General features: G+C 35.2%; 1 protein-coding gene across 1 annotated transcript in view; it reads left to right on the top strand.

The window, feature by feature from the left end:
* Arih1 (ariadne RBR E3 ubiquitin protein ligase 1) overlaps window positions 1-18,287 on the top strand; it is a 132,496-nt gene that overhangs the window by 98,461 nt on the left and 15,748 nt on the right. The window contains exons 4-9 of the mRNA XM_046428100.2: window positions 111-203; window positions 696-751; window positions 12,135-12,201; window positions 13,722-13,828; window positions 16,757-16,799; window positions 17,333-17,404. Of these exons, the coding sequence (XP_046284056.1) occupies window positions 111-203; window positions 696-751; window positions 12,135-12,201; window positions 13,722-13,828; window positions 16,757-16,799; window positions 17,333-17,404 (438 nt within the window). The remainder of the gene's footprint in view (window positions 1-110; window positions 204-695; window positions 752-12,134; window positions 12,202-13,721; window positions 13,829-16,756; window positions 16,800-17,332; window positions 17,405-18,287) is intronic.

Genomic DNA, 18,287 nt, shown 5'->3' with positions numbered 1-18,287 from the left:
GATTTTAGTCACTGGGAGAAATGTGACCTAAAAGAGCACTGAGTCACTAGGTGTAGAAAATTTTCTGAAAATGTCTTTGTTTAATAGTTCATGTTTTATTTTTGTTGCAGTATTTCACTGGCCTTGAATGTGGACATAAGTTTTGTATGCAGTGCTGGAGTGAATATTTAACTACCAAAATAATGGAGGAAGGCATGGGACAGGTAAAGATCCCAAAATGATTTTTAGTTTTTATTGAATTTCCTGTAGTGTTTAGTTTAGACCCTTGTATAAATATCAACTAGTGAAACTTTTTGGATTATGAATTGCATGAGCAAAATTTTTCTATATTAAAACAACTTAAAATAGGTTCTTTTTCATTTTACAATGGGACATTTTAGTTAAAGACCCAAATTAGGCAAAGTTTTTCCAGCAGGCATCAACGTTGGTAATATATCAAACTGAACTTTTAAACAGTTTTGTCATATTTTACTTTAACCTTTTAATATTTTGTTGCAGAACCACTTGGGTCAGCAATTCCGTTACTTCATAGTGATGAACACATACACACACTTATTTCATTTAAATAGAAAGGGAAGGATTGAAATCCTGTAAACATTGAAGTGTCCCCAGACTTAGCAAAGTGCCTGGCAGTGGTAAGCATTCAATAAATATTTGTTGAATGAAGACATAGTTTAAATTTCAATCTTTTTCAGACTATTTCGTGTCCTGCTCATGGTTGTGATATCTTAGTGGATGACAACACAGTTATGTAAGTATTTTGGGTAGATTTTGCATGTTGAATATTGGTTAGTTGGTTAAACCAGATTCACTTCCAGCACCTCAAAGAAGGTGAACTTTAAAGGTCCAAAGAGAAATTCTATTCTGTATATTCCTTTGTATTATTAAAACACTTTTTCAGCTTGGTTAAACATCCAATCACTTTTGGTAAATATTGGAATTAAAGATTAGGATATGTCAATTTGTCAGTTGGGGTCCTCTGTGAAAGAGATGCTAAGATAGAAGTAAAAATGAAAGAGTTAGGGGCTGGGGATGTAGCTCAGTGGTAGAGCTCTTGCCTAACATGTGTGAGGCCCTGCGTTTGTCCCCAGCACCACACACATTATCCCTACACACCCCCACCTCACCCCCCCCCCCCCGCGCCCAAAAAAAAAAGAAAGAAAAAGCCTCATTGGAATAACATCTGTGCTATAATAGGGGGTAAAAGAGGAACAGATAGCTCTCCAGGCACATATGATGTCTGAGGAAGAAAGATATTTGCAATAGGAAGAGATTCTGAATACAGTGTGGCTGTGAGAGTCTGTGGCAACCCAGCGGGGGGTGGGGGTGGGGAGTGGGTGGGGGTGAGGATGACAGACAGGACACCACTATGATGACTCTAGTACTTAGAATTTCCCATAGAGTAATTCCTCAGTAAGAAGTAAGGGCTCAGGTACCTTTGTGTTCATTCATTGGCCCGGACTACCCAGGATGGAACACTGCTACTGATCACAAAGGTTCTGCAGCTGAAGGCTGTCAGCTAATACCTTCCCTAGTGAAACATTCTCTTTTCAAGGGAGAAAGAAACTTGGAGAAAGAGCCATAATGAGTTTCGGAGCCTCCCAGCTTGCTTAATTCCTGAGTCAGTGCTGTTTTTATAACCTCAAGTTAACCTGCTTGACTTATTCCACAATGAGGGATTGAGCACTTTAATGATCTACAAATGAATAGTATAATTAATCCTGGATAATTATCTATACAGAAAGGTATATTGTAATAAAAGTAAAAGCAGCCATTTGCTTTAATAAATGAATTTCTTAACCTAATAAAGACATATATTGACTAGACCAGCACAGTTTATAAAGCTCACTGATTGTACTTTGGTTTATTTGAAACATTTACTGGTGTTACCATCTCTGTGTTAATCCTTGTTCTTTTAGTAATCTTATTTTCATTACCGTTTTAGGTTAGCAAAAATAAATCATGTAGTATCTTGAAGTACAATCATTCTTCCTGTTGACTTTGTCTTGTCTCCCCTTATGCTGTCTGATCTTTGTATCCTTTCATCAGTTCATCATTTTTCATTGTACATTTCACCAGTATAAGTCAGTGTATCCTTTTATCCATACCCCAAACATTTAGGGGAGCATACTTGCTGGCACATAATGTATAGGGAACAAGAGCAAAAAACTGTAGTGTAAAAGAGTTTTAAGCAAAAGATATAAAAGTATACATGTACAGATATCTATACAGATACAGATAGAAACGTTTAAAAAATTATTCTCTCTGAAGAGTTTAGGAGAGACTTACTTGATTTAGTTACATAAAAGGGGTAAATATTAGGATTGAGGGAGCAGAGGTAGTATTGATGATTAAAGAATGTCAGTATTTTAAAAATAGACTAGGAACTTCTCTATTTAGAGTTTTTCTGTGAGTAGGGCACAGAGTGAGAAGTTATTAAAAATGAGGATACGAGGCATTTGATAGTTTGTAATGAGGTTTTTTTTTTGTTGTTGTTGTTGTTGTTCCAGAGATAGTTGTAAAGGCTGATAAGATTTGCATTTTAGAAATACAGTTTTGGGTGTGGTGGTATACACCTGAAATCCCAGCCACTAGGAAGCTTTCGCAGGAGGATGGCAAGTTCAAGGCCAGTCTGGGCAACTTAGATCCTGCCTCAAAATAAAAAGGACTGGGCACGTGTCACTCACTGGAAGCACCCTTGGGCTTAATCTCCATTATCATGAAAACGTCTTTTGTGTAGTGGAGGATGCTTTAAAGTGGATAAGCATTTGGGCAATGAGACTTGGTTAGAGGGTAATTATAGAATAGGTTAAATGTGATAGAGTGAGAGATGGGATTTTAGAGAGGAGCCAATAGAAAGAACAGAATTTAACGACAGATTGGTTATGGGGTATGAAAAAACTCTAGTATGAATTTTCACTTTTTAAATTTGATTCATTAGATAGAACCTAGTACCCTTCAGGTTTGGAATTCAGTAAACAAATAAGTAAACAGTTGAAATAATGAGGGGGCCATTACTCTTGGGAAAAATGTAGAATGAAAAAAGATAGACTGAAGTCTTAGAGTGTTAAATTTTAAGTGATAAGGAGGGAGAGGGAGGGGATCAGTGAAAGACACTCAGGTTATTCATTTAGACAATAATAGAGGAACCAATGGAGTAGAGACTGTCAGCAAAAGAAGTCAGTAATGATGTTACTTTCTATAGAGGTATGATCAAGAACACCATTGAAAAGAGATCATTGGATTTCCCTCTTAGCAAAGCAACTTTATGAGAAGGTTGACAGTAGAAAGCAGATTGCAGTGATTTCAGGCATGAATGAAAAGTATGGCTGTTTTTGGAGAGGAAACTTATACCCAGTGGATTGCATTTTCACTTATATCATCTAGATAATTAGAAGACTTTTGTAAACCAAAGAAATTGATTAGAGCCCATAAATGTATTATCACCATTTGTGTTTAATAACTTGTACAGTTTACTTAGGTATTCTTAGGACATTCTCCTGATAGATTTATGTGCTCTTTGGACTTTCATCCAATAGTTTTTAGCACTTGGGTATGTCATTCCACTGCTTTTTTTCTTCTCATTGTTTTTGATAAGACAGCCATTCATCATATTGTTTTTTTGGTGTGTCCCTGTCCACCCCCCCCCCCACCCCCGCAATTTGGTGCTTTTAAGATTTTCTGTGTCTTTTGGCTTACAGAAGTTTGTGATTTGTTTAGATGTGGTTCTCTTTGTATTTATCCTGTGGGGGTGCTTATTAAGTTTTTAGGTGAGGAAATTAATGTTTTCCTAAATTTGGGGGCTTTTGCCCATTGTTTCTTAAAATATTTATCCTTTCCTGTCCTCTTTATGGTAATCCTTTCACACATATTGCCATTGACTTTGTCTCACATGTTGTGTAGGCTGTGTTCATTATCATGTCTTTTTTCCCGTTTTTCATGTTGGATAGTTTTTGGTGATATATCTTTTGAGTTCATATATTTTTAAGTGTTTTTTAGTGTTTATGTATTTTACCATCTTAAATCTGCTACTGTACACTTCTAGTCAATTTTTCACTTTAGTTTATGCTTCCATTCATTCCTTCTTTCTTTTCCCTTCTCTCCCTCTCTCATTCCCCTTTCCTCTGTTACTTCCATCCAATCCAGGGCCTCCAGCATGCTAGGCAAATGCTTTACCACTGAGCTGCGTCGCCAGCACTTTGCTATTTTATTTTGAGATAGGGTCTTGCTAGGTTGCCCCGGCTGGCCTCGGGCTTACGTTCTTTCCTTCAACTGCTCAAATAGTTGGGATTACACGCATGTACTACCATCCCCAGCTTATGCTTTTCTTTTCTTTTTTCTTTTTCAGGGCTGGGGATCGAAGTTATTATGCTTTTCACCTGTAGAATTTCCAGTTGGTACTTTTCTATAATTTTTATTTATTGAGATTCTCTATTTGTTTTATTTTATTTGACTTTATTTTTTGAGACAAGGTACTCATTATGTTGTCCAGGCTGGCCTTGACCTCACGATTCTCCTGCCTCAGCTTCCTGAGTAGGTGTGGGTACAGAAGAATACCATCATTCCTGAACTGAGATTCTCTATTGTTGATTTCATTATCAACATAATTTCTTTTAGTTCTTTGAATATATTTATAATAGTGGCATAGAAGTCTTTGCTAACTCTGACACCTGGGTCTCCTTACAGACTTGTCTTGACTGCTTTTCTCCCCATGTATGGGTCACTTACTTTCTTTCTTTCTTTCTTTCTTTCTTTCTTTCTTTCTTTCTTTCTTTCTTTCTTTCTTTCTTTCTTGTCTAGTATATAATTTTTAGATGAAAATGGACATTTCGGCAAGAGAGTTATAAGCTCTATGTTATTTTCTAGGTTTGTTGATCTATCTTCCTTTACCGCACTCTGTGGTATCATTATCTCCTTGCACAGTGCATAGCTGATAGCTCTGATCAGTTTTAAAATTCTTATTTTTTAACTAGGCTTTTTTAAGGGTCACTCCTGTGTCTGTATAACAGAAATTGTACTGAAAACACTTCCAGCCTTTGGAGTAAGGCATTTAAAATTGCAGCCAGTTCTCAAATTTCCCTTGACTTTGACTATTTGATGGATTCTTGTTTCTTTTCTTACAGTTACATAGTTTCTATAGGTATTCCTTGGAAATACCAGATTTACATTTCTAAATTAGCCTCTCAGGGATCTCCGTCTATATATTCCACAGGCCTTATCTCGTCCATCACTTGCACCACCAAACTCACTCTTTCTTGCTTCTCAGTAACAAAGAAAGAGATCATAGATGTTAAAGATTTACAGTCTTGTTGCTATCCCTGATTTATTTTTATCCTACACCTCCCAGAACCACCCTTACGCCAAATTCTTTCAGTTCCACATCCCCACATCCATTCCTTCTACCATTAACCTGATCCGGGCCATACTCTTTTTTTTTTTTTTTTTTTTAGCTGGAAATTTGGTACTAGTTCCCGAGTGCTTCATACCTAATTTCATCACCTTTGAGTTCTTCACAAATGGCTCTCACTGACCTACATTGCACACCTGTACATCTCCATCTTTTACTTCATCTTTTCTTATATTTTCTGTTCCTGCCATGTAGAATCTAGTTTCTTGAAGATACTGTTTATTTGCATTTAGTTTTGTTCGAATTTTATTTTGTTCTCTTCTGTCTCCTGGCTTTCTCACATACAATACTCTTTCCAAATTACTCTTCATTTCTTTTAACCTACTGATCCTCTTAGTCATACTTTGGCCTCAGTTTAGATTTTAGTTGGTTTGGGCAGATAGTTTATGAGCTTCTAAAATATGCCCCTGCCCCATCTCATTCACAATTCACATTTTTTCCCCCTCTGTAATTTCACTTGTATTTCTTTCTTAAGTTATGTATGAGTTGTATGACCCAAAGTACACAATTTATGTTGATTGAATCCTCTGCATATTTTCATTCAGGATATTTGGTTCTAACCTTAGAAATAATACACTCAAAGTAGTGATTCACTCATTATTTAGTGCTTTTTGAGACTTACCCCCCCCCCCCATTGGTGCTGGGTATTGAATCTCAGGAATCTTGCACTCTAAGATGATGTTCGGGCCACTGGATTATACACTCTGAATGATTTTGCTTTTGTTATTTTGTTTTTATTTTTGTATTCGGTACTAGGGAATGAACCCAGGGGCACTTAATCACTGAACTAGCCTTTTTATTGTTTGAGACAGAGTTTTGCTAAGTTGCTAAGGGCCTCTCTTAAGTCACTGAGGCTGGCCTTAAACTTGTGATCTTCCTGCCTCATCCTCCCAGACCTCTGGGATTTTAGGTGTGTACCACCACACCCAGCTGAAATTTCTTTTTTTGTGTGCTCCTTAGGTACTGGCATTTAATAGTCATGTATCTTTGAATACATGTAACAGTAACACAATCACTTATTCTCCTTTGCCTTCATAAACATATGACATCATTGAAAGCCTCAGTGATTAATTTGTGCTGTAATATCATACCATCAAGGGTATTGGACTAAGTGGGGCTTCTCTACACAATGGCTTCATAAAAGTAACATCATACTTTGAGAACTTTTTGTCACAAGATTTGTCCTTATACTTTCATGAGATTAGTAAAAATTCTCTGAAGTATATATCACTTGTGACTAAGTAAATGTTTCTGTTTATCTTAGTAGTTAGTTGGTTGTTTTTTGTTGTTTTTCTTTTTTTTTCATTTACTTATTTAGGACCTAAGTTTCTATATAGCTCCTCTACTAAAGGTAAATTTGTTATCTATAAAGTCTTTCAAGATCTTCAAGTAGTGTATTGGTTTTTCATGTACGGGTTTTAGAAACAGATGAAGGCAGAAACTCACTTCTAGAAGAATTATGCCCATTGCTTTTTTCCACTCTGTGGTGCTAGGGATGGAATCCAGGGCCTAAAACACACTTGGCAAACACTGTACAACTCAACTACATCGCCATCCCTGCCCATTACTTTTTAAAATGCTTTCTCTGGGGCTGGTGGTATAGCTTAGCGATAATTGCTCCTGTTTTGCATAAGCAAAAAAAGGCTTTAAACTGATAGTTTTTTACAAATGTTTCTTAAGATCATAGCATAGAAAATACATAATTCTATCGGTTAGTTTCTCACTCTGAAAAAGGCAATCAATACTGGTCTTTTTAAAAATTAAATAATATAAACTTAGATGTTATTTATCAGTGTATTTCCTATTCTATTAATTTTTTAATGTATTTTTTTAGTTGACAATAGACATTTATTTATTTATGTGTGGTACTGAGAATCAAACCCAGGGCCTCACAGGTGCTAGGCAAGTGCCCTACCACAGAGACACAGCCCAGTCCCTGCTCTGTCAATTTTAAGCAGTACATTTTAACTTCTAACTATGTGAGGTGAGGAAATTGGTGCCATCATTCTATTGATCAGAAAATTATAAACAAATACATTTATAAAAACATAACTATATAAATATTAATTGAGAACCAAATAGTTTTGGGGGCCTAAAGAGAAATAAATGGAATCCTTTAAGTCTGTGCTGTTTCAAGCCTCAAGTCAGATGATTATGTTTTACATTCTGTCAGTATCTTAAAAATCACAAACAAGTTTTGAAGCTACCAGGATCCTTAGTAATTAAGTGCAGTCATATAGTTCTTGCCATTAGGAAAGAAACTACATTTCAATATGTGTGTTAATTGCATTTCACAGGGAAAACATTGTTCTTATTTAATTATTAGCCCAATTTGCTCCATATTGATTTTCATTTCATTTTTTGTTTTGTTTTTTTGTTAAGTCCTATCACCCAGATCAGGGTATACAACTTTCGCAGTACTCAGTATGTTTATCCTTATGCCCTTTCCTAGTCAGTATTCATCTTACCTTGGCTACTTATCCTGACTTTTGTTACCATCAGTTAGTTTTGCCTGTTCTTGAACATCATCGAAATGGAATTGTGTTGCATGTGTTCTTTTGTGAATATTTTTGATGGTTGTGCATGTTGTTAGCTACATGTGTTTTGTTTTGTTATTATTATTACTATATAATATTTCAATTTTCTAATAATAGATGCTTGGAGTTTTTTGACTGATCTGTTTGGTTTTAGCTATTGTGAAAAAACTACAAAGAACATTCCTATGTCTTCTAGCAGATATCCATTGATTTTTTTAGGGTATGTGTTCAGGAGTGAGATTTTTAACTTGAATATATACTGCCACTGTTTTCCAAAGTGGTTCTCACCCTCCTAGCTATAGATGAGTCATCTGTCTCAAAAAATTTTAGCCTTTCTGATGGGTATGTAGGCATATTTACCTGTAGTGGCTTTGAGGATATTTTGCGGGGTGAGGGCGGTACTGGGGATTGAACTTATAGGTGCTCTACCACTGAGCTATATCCCCAATGCTCTCTAAGCTGTGGAGGCTGCCTAGAACTTCTGATCCTCCTGCCTTAGCCTCCTGAATAGCTGGCGTGTATTGCTATTCCTGGCCTAAGTTGTGTTCATTTATTTATGGAGAATCCTTTGATAACATTTGTGTTCCCACAAATAATTTCCAGGTCTTATAGAAATGTAAAATAAAATAATAGGTCAGGTTTTGGTGCTTAGTAAAGTTAAATATAGATGGAATAAATTACTGATAAGCATTAGTAATTTTAAACTTTTACGTTGTTGAACTGTAATTAAAAATGTGCAGAGTGAAGGGAGGCAGGGAAGAGTTGGGGAGGGTGTATGAAGTAGATTCTGTGGTGACTGATTCTATGTTCTTTGGCTTTTATTCTACTTATTTCATTTGGCCATGAAGATGTTTTGAGCAGAGGATTGTGTTGACTGCTGATGTTTGAGACAAAAGAAAAGACTATAAATGGGAACAGTGAGATTAGATGGAAGACTGTTACATAGTCTAGGCAAGAGATGGTGGTAGTTTGAATCAGAATGGTAGCAGAAGACATGACAATAAATGGTTTGGATTTTGGATATATTTTCAAGTTAGAGTCAAGTTTAAATATGGGGTAGAAACAAAAGAGATGGGATAGGAATGACGATAAGATAATTTTCACCTTTGTGATTAAATAAAATTTAGATAATATTAAATGTCATTGATTTTTATAATAAAAATTAACAAAGATTTTTTTATAAAGATGGTAATCACATTGTCATAATTCATAACCCAAAGGCCCAATAGTGGGGGAAAATGTAATGTAGTGTAACCATTAAATGTGATTTTGTGAGGCTGGGGCTGTAGCTCAATGGTGGAGTGCTTGCCTAGCTTGTGGGAGCCACTGGGTTTGATCCTTAGCACCACATAAAAATAAGTAAATAAAATAATTGTTTTTGTTTGTTTGTTTTTAAGTGATTTTTTTCCCCCAGGGGTTCTGGAGGCTGAGGTAGGAGGATCTCAAGTTACAGGCATCCTCAGCAACTTGGTTAGGCCCTTAGCAACTCAGCAAGACTCTGTCTCAACATAAAATGAATAAATGAATGAATGAATGAGTGAGTGAGTGAATGAGTGCATGAATAAAAAGGGCTGGGGATTGTGGGTAATTGGTTAAGTGCTCCTGGGATCAATCCCTGGAAGCAAAAAAGTAAAATAAATCATAGCTCTCTTTTTAACCTCATTTGTTAAAGTGAATTATTGCCAAACTCAAATGTGGTAAAATGCATCTGACGTTGCTCATCGGTGTAATAAGTTTTCACTAGAGATTATTTTGTTTACCTGATAGCTGCATTCCATTAGGAGTATTGGCACTATAATTCAACATAAGTAAAACAGATCATTGTCTTCACCGTCAACATAAACTAATAACTGACTGACCTTTACTCTAACAGATCCTAGTTGTGGCCATGCCAGATTTAGACAGCTACTTCTTAAGCTAGGGTCAGCTGTAAAAAATCATTAGAAGTCAGGTGCAGTGGCACACATCTACACTTTCAATTGCTTAGAGAGATCTTAAGCAATTTAGTGAGCCCCTGTCTCAAAAAATAAAAAGGACTGGGATTTAGCTCAGTGGTAATGTTCCCCTGGCTTCAATCCCCAGCACCAAAAGAGAAAATCATTGGAATTTTTTAGGTCAGAGAAATAGTGAGTGATAGATGTACATTATGTTTGTTTGCGAACCTGAGCATCTAACTTCAGGTTTCATGTTTCCTTTATTTATTTTTATTGATGTGAAATTCATGTGACATTGTCACCATTTTAATTATTTTAAGTTATATAATTAAGGGACTTTTAGTGCTTTAGTAATGTGGTAGAACCATCACCACTACCTAATTCCGGAATATTTTCATGGAAAAATATTCGTTCAACCATTCTCTCCTCTCCTAGCCACCACTTACCAGTTTTCTGTCTCTCTACATTTGTCTATTCTGGACATTTCATATAAATGGAATCATAATATGTGGTCTTTGGTGACTTGCTTCTTTCAGCTAGTGTTTTCAAGGTTCATCCATGTTGAAATATGAATTAGTTTTTCATTTATTTTTATTGGTGAATAATGTTCTATTATGTGGATATTTTCACTTTTTTTGAGAATATTTTTGTTGTATGAAAATATGAACGTTGTTCGCAACTTTTTGATAAAGGCCTGATATATACCTAGGAGATCAGTTGCTGGGTCATATGGTAATGCTGTGTTTAACTGTGTGAGGAACTATCAAATATATTAATTATTTTTAGATCTCATCTTCAACCTCTGTGAATATAATTTGCCCATTTAAGAAATGAACACGTTCTTTAGGCCAGGCACCATGCTGAATACAGAAGATCCTTTCGTGGGGCTTATTTTGGGGGTATAAGTAAGCAGGAAGGTATCAAGCAAGTGATTATATAGATAACTGTCTAAAATTAAAATGAGTTCTATAAAGGAAAGGTTTTAGATGCCAGGCAAACTAAGAGGGGTTCCACATCTAGACTGGTGTGTGAATTATCAGGAAAGGCTTCCTTGAGTGAATAATAATATATTTCAACTGATTGAAGTAATATAATAATATAGCAATTAGTATTTATTTGGTGCTTACTATTTGCCAGGCACTCACAACTTTTCATTTCTGCTGTTTTGCAGATTTAGTAAGCTGAGGAACATAAAGAGTTCAAAGGACTAATCCTCAAATTCATAGCTAGGGTGTTATGAAGTCGTTACTTAAACATGGTCTGTCCCACCTCAGAACCCCATCATGGCATTCTCCGCTTTCATTTCCAAGGGAGGCAGACTTAAGCGATACCTCTGAGGAAGAGTTGTACTTGTTAATTTTCAGGAAATATAAGAATATAGATGACAGGAGTTTAAAAAAAATGGCATAGTACAGGGTATGATCTTATGGAAGGGCAGAGTAAAAAGGTATGAAGCTTAAGAATTAGGTGAAACCAGACTTGTCCTTTCATTTAAAAAACTTCAGTGGGGTAGACCCCATGCATGTTCAATATAGTTCTTCTTGGCCTCATCAGTAGTTATCTTCCCCATTCCCTGTGCCCATCCCACTTCAACATCATTTTCTTGTAACACATTCAGAAGGGTCTTTACTATAAAACTAAACTAAAGTTTCAGGGTTTCTCACTTTTATGGGCTTCTGTTGTGAGTCATAGAAATAGTTGTGAATTATAAAGTGTTCAGGGTAGACAAAGGAAGCCAGTTTGCAGTCAGTAAATATTTCCAATAAATGGCAAAGAATTCCCAAATGAAAAAGACGCTAAAAATTATATAAAGTTTAGGTATCACAAAATGCAAATTCATTCCTTAACATTCCTCTCAACATCTGCCTTATTTCACACACCAGTTTGGGTGGGGATCTAAAGGAAAGTTACCAAGAATTGCTGTGTTAAGGCATGATAATATCAGAGTCAGAAGTCTCTGAAGTGAGCTTAACTTGGCAATAGTTGGTAGGTAAGTCTTTAGGTTTATAATACACACTTGGTGTAAAGACACAGAATATTTAGACTATAAGAAACATGAAAAAACTGTCTAAACTGTAGAAAGTTGGAAATTATTTTGATGAGTTAGATTTGTTGATAGCGTAAGTGTAGTTCAGTGTCTTCCATGTAGGATAGTTTTGATTACCATAGCATAAACAGTTTTTTAAATTATATGTTATAAATATGGAAAATACTGTTGGCTAAAAACTTCCTAATTGTTTTTATTCTTGGTTTCAGGCGCCTGATAACAGATTCAAAAGTTAAATTAAAGTATCAGCATTTAATAACAAATAGCTTTGTAGAGGTAAGTGAAATCAGAATTCTATTTATTAAAATAGATATTACTTTTATAAACTTACAGTGTGGGGATGTAGCTCAGAGTATATACCTTTCATTGGTGAGGTGCTTGGTTTGGTACACAGCACCCAAGAAAACAAGCAAACATACAACCCGTTGAAAATAAGAAGCATTTATACCATATTTACAAACTATAGCCAAGCATCTTTATTCTCAAAGGGTATGACAATCCAATAAGTAGATCTCTCTTCATAGATCTTGAGCTTTGAAATTAAAATTTTTACAATATTCTTCTTTATCCCTTATAGAGAATTGCAGTAGATGATTAATTATGTCATGTTTAATCTTCTTTGGGATTCTAACACTATTTCTGTATTTGTTTTAGGTCCCATTAACTAAATTTAATAATAATGAACACTATTTTCTTTTGTCATATTTCTTTCTTAGAGCAGAGGTTGGTGAATTATGGCCTGCCTGTGTTTGTAAATAAAGATTTATTAGTACAAGTCTATAGCCATTTGTTTTCTGACTGCTTTTCTGCTACCATTGCACGATTGAATATTTGCTACAGAAAGCATTAATGGACTTCTAGAAAATAGTTATTATTTCTGTTACGGGGTAAATTGGAAAATGGCACCTTTTAGAAATAGCATATTTCTTGAAATGTTCAGTTTTTTGGTTTTGTTGATAGGATAAGAAATTGAATCTAATGACCTACTGCCAGTGAGCTACACCCTCAGAACTTTTTATATATTATTTTGAGACAGGATCTTGCTAAGTTCCCAAGACTATCTTTGAATTTGTAATTCTTCTGTCTGAAGTCTCCTGAGTAGCTAGGATTACAGGCATATGCCCCACCTTGCCCAGCTTCAGTGTAGTTTGGAATCGAGTGCATAATATTGCTTTGAGCCATGTTTTTTTTCCCTAACAAAAATACTTTTAATGTTATATTTCCAGGCTGAGGTATGGCTTAGTGGCAGAACACTTCTCTAGACTGTGAGGCCCTGGGTTTGATCCCCAGCACTACCAAATAAGTAAATAAATAAAAGAAGTAGGTATATTTCCTTTTGAAGAACCAAAAAGCAGACTTGCCCTGTTGTTTAGTAACTAACTTTAGGAGGAATCACATATATATGCATTAACTTATCTTAAACTTTATTGTAGCCTCTAAACACCTTCCCCAAGTAGAAACACATATAGTTTTCTTGCATTTCATGAAAATTTCCCTGAAGTACAATCATAAGTAAACTATTTTTTATAATCACATAATGAATACTTTAAAAATTTCTCAGTGGGATTTTGCAAATAAAATAAGAAGGTAGTTTGTGTATTTCATAAAACTAGGTCTTTAAGGGATTAATAATCTTGAGCAAACAGTGTATCTGTAAGATTGCCATGGAAGACCATAGCAGGTTTTTGTATGCTTCTATCATCATCTGTTCTTTACTCCTCGTAATAAGTGTGTGAGGAGATTTTGCATGATTATTTAATTTGCTGTCATTTTAAGTTTTCTTACTTGCATTTTAGTGCAATCGACTGTTAAAGTGGTGTCCTGCCCCAGATTGCCACCATGTTGTTAAAGTTCAATATCCTGATGCTAAACCTGTTCGCTGCAAATGTGGGCGTCAATTTTGGTAAGCAAATGATTTTCTAAATGGAAGGTAGAGCATGTAGCTTTTTAAAAAATTCTTGGTTACAAAATAGTAGGAAAAAATTTACTATAGTCAGGGAAATGAGTGATGTTGGTTAAAAATAGCGTGTGTGTGTATGTGTGTGTGTGTATGTATGTATTTATTTATTTATAAGTAAGAATTACATGGAGGGTTATAGTTGTGTGGCTCAGTGGTAGAGTGCTTGCCTAACGTGTGAGGCACTGGATTCCATTGTCAACATGACATAAAAATAAATGAATAAAATAAAGGTATTGTGTCCATCTACATCTAATATATATATATATATATATATATATATATATATGAAGAATTAAATGGAAAACTCACATCTTGAATAATGTTTTCTCTGTCTTTGATGTTCTAACCCTGTGACTGTTTTTCATGGGATAAAAATGCAGTTATACTCTCATTTTCCTTTATGCCTCACTGTAACTTATATGGGAGCAAACTTAGAGATCTGAACAAGGAACTTTAGTTCTTTTCATTTTTTTTTTTTTTAAATCAAATTAGGTTGAGTTCTATAAGGCTCTTACTATACTTTCAGAGATTATCCCAGTTTAGCAAACACATTACACAAGTCTTTTTAAACTTTTTCTTCACCCAGACAAGTATTAATACTATTCATATAATGAAAAATTTCAGGTGAATTTGGTGGTTTTAACTGCTAAGAGTTTTCCAATGCCCAGCTTTATTTATAACCAGAGCCTTTGGAGTTCTGTAGCATATGTTTCAGCCTCTGGATTGTAGAGGAATCCCATGTATATGCATTAACTTATCTTAAACTTTATTGTAGCATCTAAACACCTTTCCCAAGTAGAAGCACATATGGTTTTCTTGCATTTCATGAAAATTGCCCACTTAGCAGAAATTTCTGATACCCATATTAAAGAGTGTTTTAGTATCTTTTGGAATTCCTTAACAGGCTTATCTATATTGCTTTATAGCAAGGATGGCCTTGCCTCTAGTTTGCAACAGGATGTTTCTCATTTTCTTCTGAGATCGCATCAGAATGGCCTTTATTGGCCGTATTTCAGACAACATTCTATTCACTACCACTTAGGTGTTTCTGAGATGGGTGAAGCTTTTTTTACACATTTTCCTCACCAAAATCACCCCTAATAATGTTTTTCTTTCTAGCATGTACCTCCAAACACTACCCCTTACCCACTTCCAAATAAGCTTCTACATTTAGGGTTTTGATAAAATGGCAACCCCACTTCACAGTACTAATTTTATGTCTTAATCTGTTCAGGCTGCTGTGACAAAATGCCATAAACCGGGTGAGCTTATAAACAACAGAAATTTAGTTCTCATAGTTATGCAGGCTGGGAAAATCCCAGGTCAAGATGCCAGCAGATTTGTTGTGCAGTGAGGGCCCACTGTCTGTTCATAGATGGTACCTTTCTTGATGTGTCCTTGTATCTCTTTGAGACCTTTTATAAGGGCACCAGATCTGTTCATAACAGCAGCCCTCATGACGTAGTCAGCAGAACATTTGAACCATAGCAAGAAGGAAGGCTAGATGATCTTCCATTCCTATGAAGCTCTTTAGTAGGAGTGAAAAGGCAATCAAACCAAGAGCCTCTGGAGTTGGGAAATAGGCATTTTGTTGGTATTCCTTACCTTTATGTTTTTTCCTCAATACAGATATAGAATTAGATTTATGCATTAATGATAAATATTCTCAAAGCTGCCGGTATACCCAACATAGATAAATTCCTTTGTTTGACAAAAAGAATTTTTGGTATTCCTAAATTATAGGATTAGCTCATTAATCAACCGTATCATGGTTAGTTTTTCATAAACATTTGTGTTTGTTCTTTTTTTTTTTTAATTTTTTTTTAAATATTTATTTAGTTAGTTAGTTATTGGCAGACACAACATCTTTGTTTGTATGTGGTGCTGAGGATCGAACCCGGGCCGCACGCATGACAGGCGAGCGCGCTACCACTTGAGCCACATCCCCAGCCCTTGTGTTTGTTCTTAATTTATTATAACCTCTTTGCCCTTATTTCATAAATGCTGCATGTACCATTAGCCTAAAAAGCAGAAATGAATTATCAATGAACTTAATAATTACCTGAGGAGGCTGGGGTTGTGACTCAGCAGTAGAGCGCTTGCCTAGCACATGCGAGGCCCTGGGTTCAATCCTCAGCACCACATAAAAAAATAAATAAAGTTAAGGTATTGTGTCCAACTATAAAATAAATATTTAGAAAAAATAATTGCCTGGGCACCTTAGTGAGACCTGTCTCAAAATTTAAAAAATGAAAAAAGCGGGGCAGGGCAGGGTGGCTGAATGAGGCTCTTGGCTTTTTGTTTTGAAGTACATTGCTCATGATTCTAGTTCCAAAATTTAATCGTGTGTGTGTGTGTGTGTGTGTGTGTGTGTGTTGTCTGTCTGTCTGTGTCTGTGTTTACACTTAGAGAATATTTAGTCATATTTTATACCTAGGCCAGGTACCATTTCTTTTTCTGTGATATTGATAATATCTAAAGTTACACAAAGATGTGCTTGTTCGTTTCCTAAATATAATTGACCTATACAAGACTCTTCATTCGGGGTGCTAAGAAAAATTGAATACATTCTGATATGGCATTAGTTGAAACTTCTCAGTACAGTCTGCAGTACCCTAGCAACAACTGTTAAGAAATTGTCATCAATGCATTGTCTGCTTGTTCTTCATTTCACACATGTTTGCGTAATCACTACATGATAGTCCTGATACATACTGAATTCCCAAGTAATTTACTATAAAATCATGGTCCCTGCCCTTTTGTTTGCCAGTAACTAGAAATTGAAACTAAAAAGCATCAGATGGGTGGGTGGTTTGTAAGGGTAAGGGTTAGTAGGACTTCATTCTTTTAATTCTTTGTGTCACCTAACAGCTTTAACTGTGGAGAAAATTGGCATGATCCTGTTAAATGTAAGGTGAGTTAGACGTTTTCATTTTTAAATAATGGGATGATTTGTTTTTATGCCTTGATGGAAATAAAAGCCAGTGACTTTGTTATTTGTTGATAAATAGAAAAATTTTTTGTGAACTTTTTATTTCAAGTGATTATTGCAAGTATTCAGGGAATATTCCTTGGGAAAAATCTAGGTAGTTCATTATTATTACCGTAGTTGTGGTTAAGGCACCTTTCAGTAGGATTTGTTATTAGGGGAATAGCACTCCTTGTAGCTCAACTTTTTTTTTAAGCTCTATACTTCCCACTCAGTTGGTGCTAGAGAAAAATCCTCCTTTGGTTGATTTTATACAGTTTGAAAAATCCTCCTTTGGTTGATTTGTACAGTAGATATTACAGTTATAAGATTTCCCTGGTTCAGGAGAAAGTAAGTCTAGTGATAATCTTGTTCTTTGACTTTTACATTTAAACTTGGCTTTAATTAAGTGCCGAAGGAATTTTCTCTGCTTTTTTTAAACCTTTTTAAAAACTCTAACAGTTATTGTTTTCAAACAGTGGTTAAAGAAGTGGATTAAAAAGTGTGATGATGACAGTGAAACCTCCAATTGGATTGCAGCCAACACAAAGGTTGGTGCTTTTTCTTTAGTAACTGTTCGTAATGAAAGTGATAAGGATACATGTATCAGCATTGGCAAAAGCTATAAATTTACCTAGTTAACAGCCTTGTGACACTTTTTCATCTCCATCAAGCACTCCCCGAAAGAATCATTATCTATTAATAATTTCCCTTTATTTTAAAGTATTGAGTATTATACTGAGTGTGCAGAGTTACTCAGCTTTAGTTTTCTTTTATTGTAAAAAGCATTTGTTTCCTTTGAAGAAAAAGCTGTGAATTTTTCTTGTCTGGAATTTATTCTTGACTGGCCTTTAATATATAGGTGTATTGTAGAAGTGCACTCTACCTAGCTTGAGTCTTATTAGACTAATTTACATTTCTTCCTTAAATCCTCAGTTTTACTTTTTAGAACTTATTAATTAGGGGCAGGATTTGAGCAGAGTAATTGAGGATCCATTAAGTTTTTATTATATAATTGAACTAGGTTAATAAAACAGTCTCTCCAAGTCTACTTCGGGTTAAATTTATGAATTATGACTTAGCAAAAGATTTGCCTCTGAATAGCCAGGTGTACACCCGTAATCTTAGCTACTTTGTAGGATCGAGACAAGAGGATCACCAAGTTTGAGGTTAGCCTGGGTAACATTGCAAAACCCTGTATCAATTAAAAACAAAACAAAACAAAAACAGTGGGGGAAAGGGGATATATAGTTCAGCCTTTTTTTTTTTAAAAGTACATTGCTTATGGTTCTAGTTTCAAAATTCATCTCTGTATTACCCTAAACCACTTTGTTAACACCAGACCCAATATCTTAAAAATGAAATTAATTTTTAGCACTCCTCTTATAAATAATAAATTCACATTTGTATCCAAACTGTGTACACAGCTAGTTT

The sequence above is a fragment of the Marmota monax genome, unplaced genomic scaffold (genome assembly GCF_021218885.2).
Source record: "Marmota monax isolate L192 unplaced genomic scaffold, Marmota_monax_Labrador192_F-V1.1 WCK01_AAM20220418_F8-fsc00111, whole genome shotgun sequence".
Classification (NCBI taxonomy): Eukaryota; Metazoa; Chordata; class Mammalia; order Rodentia; family Sciuridae; genus Marmota; species Marmota monax.
The sequence above is the reverse complement of the archived record's forward strand: the minus strand, read 5'-3'. Positions and strand labels throughout refer to the sequence as shown.